This window comes from Physeter macrocephalus, chromosome 16 (genome assembly GCF_002837175.3).
Source record: "Physeter macrocephalus isolate SW-GA chromosome 16, ASM283717v5, whole genome shotgun sequence".
In the NCBI taxonomy this organism is placed as follows: domain Eukaryota; kingdom Metazoa; phylum Chordata; class Mammalia; order Artiodactyla; family Physeteridae; genus Physeter; species Physeter macrocephalus.
In genome coordinates this window covers 83,393,501-83,395,645 of record NC_041229.1, presented here as the reverse complement: position 1 = coordinate 83,395,645, position 2,145 = coordinate 83,393,501, and the positions used below count along the sequence as shown (strand labels likewise).

The following is a 2,145-nucleotide window of genomic DNA, read 5'->3' as shown; positions in this document are numbered from 1 at the left end:
GAGTATTGCTACTCCAGCTTTCTTTTGATTTCCATTTGCGTGGAATATCTTTCTCCATTCCCTCACTTTCAGTCTGTATGTGTCCCTAGGTCTGAAGTGGGTCTCTTGTAGACAGCATATATATGGGTCTTGTTTTTGTATCCATTCAGCAAGCCTGTGTCTTTTGGTTGGAGCATTTAATCCATTTACGTTTAAGGTAATTATGGGTATGTATGTTCCTATGACCATTTTCTTAATTGTTCTGGGTTTGTTTTTGTAGGTCCTTTTCTTCTCTTGTGTTTCCCACTTAGAGAAGTTCCTTTAGCATTTGTTGTAGGGCTGGTTTGGTGGTGCTGAATTCTCTTAGCTTTTGCCTGTCTATAAAGCTTTTGATTTCTCCATCGAATCTGAATGAGATCCTTGCCAGATAGAGTAATCTTGATTGTACATTCTTCCCTTTCATCACTTAAAGTATATCATGCCACTCCCTTCTGGCTTGTAAAGTTTCTGCTGAGAAATCAGCTGTTAAGCTTATGGGAGTTCCCTTGTATGTTATTTGTCGTTTTTCCCTTGCTGCTTTCAATAATTTTTCTTTGTCTTTAATTTTTGCCAGATTGATTACTATGTGTCTCGGCGTGTTTCTCTTTGGGTTTATCCTGTATGGGACGCTCTGTGCTTCCTGGACTTGGGTGGCTATTTCCTTTCCCATGTTAGGAAAGTTTTCAACTATAATCTCTTCAAATATTTTCTCAGGTTCTTTCTCTCTCTCTTCTCCTTCTGGGACCCCTATAATGCGAATGTTGTTGCGTTTAATGTTGTCCCAGAGGTCTCTTAGGCTGTCTTCATTTCTTTTCATTTTTTTTTCTTTATTCTGTTCTGTGGCAGTGAATTCCACCATTCTGTCTTCCAGGTCATTTATCCGTTCTTCTGCCTCAATAATTCTGCTATTGATTCCTTCTAGTGTAGTTTTCATTTCAGTTATTGTATTGTTCATCTCTGTTTGTTTGTTCTTTAATTCTTCTAGGTCTTTGTTAAACATTTCTTGCATTTTCTTGATCTTTGCCTCCGTTTTTTCTGAGGTCCTGAATCGTCTTTGCTATCATTATTCTGAATTCTTTTTCTGGAAGGTTGCCTATCTCCACTTCATTTAGTTGTTTTTCTGGGGTTTCATCTTGTTCCTTCATCTGGTACATAGCCCTCTGTCTTTTCATCTTATCTATCTTTCTGTGAATGTGGTTTTTGCTCCACACGCTGTAGGATTGTAGTTCTTCTTGCTCCTGCTGTCTGCCCTCTGGTGGATGAGGCTATCTAAGAGGCTTGTTTAAGTTTCCTGATGGGAGGGCGATCCTGTTCCTTTATTAGCAATTCTACTTGAGTATGTTCTCAAGAAGTTATGGATTTACACAAAGGTTTATTTTATGATTGTTGATTGCTCTTTTGCTTATACTAAGGAAAATCTGAGAAACAATCTACATGTTTAACTATTGGATATTGGTAAAATAAAATACCCTAAGATCAAATAGTATATATCCTTAAAAAAAAAAACAACAAAACTAATGCTGTTACCAAATTGTGTGCATTTTGTGATTACATTTTTGTAAATCCAAGAATGCATATATATATATGTATAATCATCAAATATCAATAGTAGTTATCACCACATAGTAGAGTTTTGAGTAATTATCTATACTTTCTGACTTTATGCAATGAAAACTAGGACTGCTGTAAACAAATCGTAACCTCTCCTATTTGACTCCATATTTTGTCTCATTTTTTTCAGAAATACAAACCACATAACATTGGGACTTCTAATCAAAAGTGGAATTACATGAAAAATATGAAAGCTTTTATGGCCTTTCATAGCACTACACTGGATAAGGAAGTCACAGCAGCAAATTATGCTGGTATTTGTACATCCTCTGTGATTAAAGAAAAACACATTGATCAACCAGTAAGTGGTTCCTTCCTACTGAGGACAAAAAAGAGGGGTGGGGGAATGGATAAGTTTAATAAAGCAAGAAACTTTTTTTCCCGAAAACCTTAAGTTCACACAAATTAAACACTGACTTGTGAGTGAAATCATTTAGACTCTGTGATTCTGATTAGGAAAGAATGAAGGAATTTTTTTTTTTTTTTTTTTTTTTTTTTTTTTTTGCGGTACGCGGG

The 2,145-nt window shown here is 35.8% G+C and overlaps 1 protein-coding gene across 1 annotated transcript in view; it reads left to right on the top strand.

Moving 5' to 3' along the window:
- DCDC1 (doublecortin domain containing 1) overlaps positions 1–2,145 on the top strand; it is a 460,096-nt gene that overhangs the window by 407,670 nt on the left and 50,281 nt on the right. The window contains 1 exon segment of the mRNA XM_055091474.1: positions 1,760–1,930. Coding sequence (XP_054947449.1) covers positions 1,760–1,930 — 171 coding nt within the window.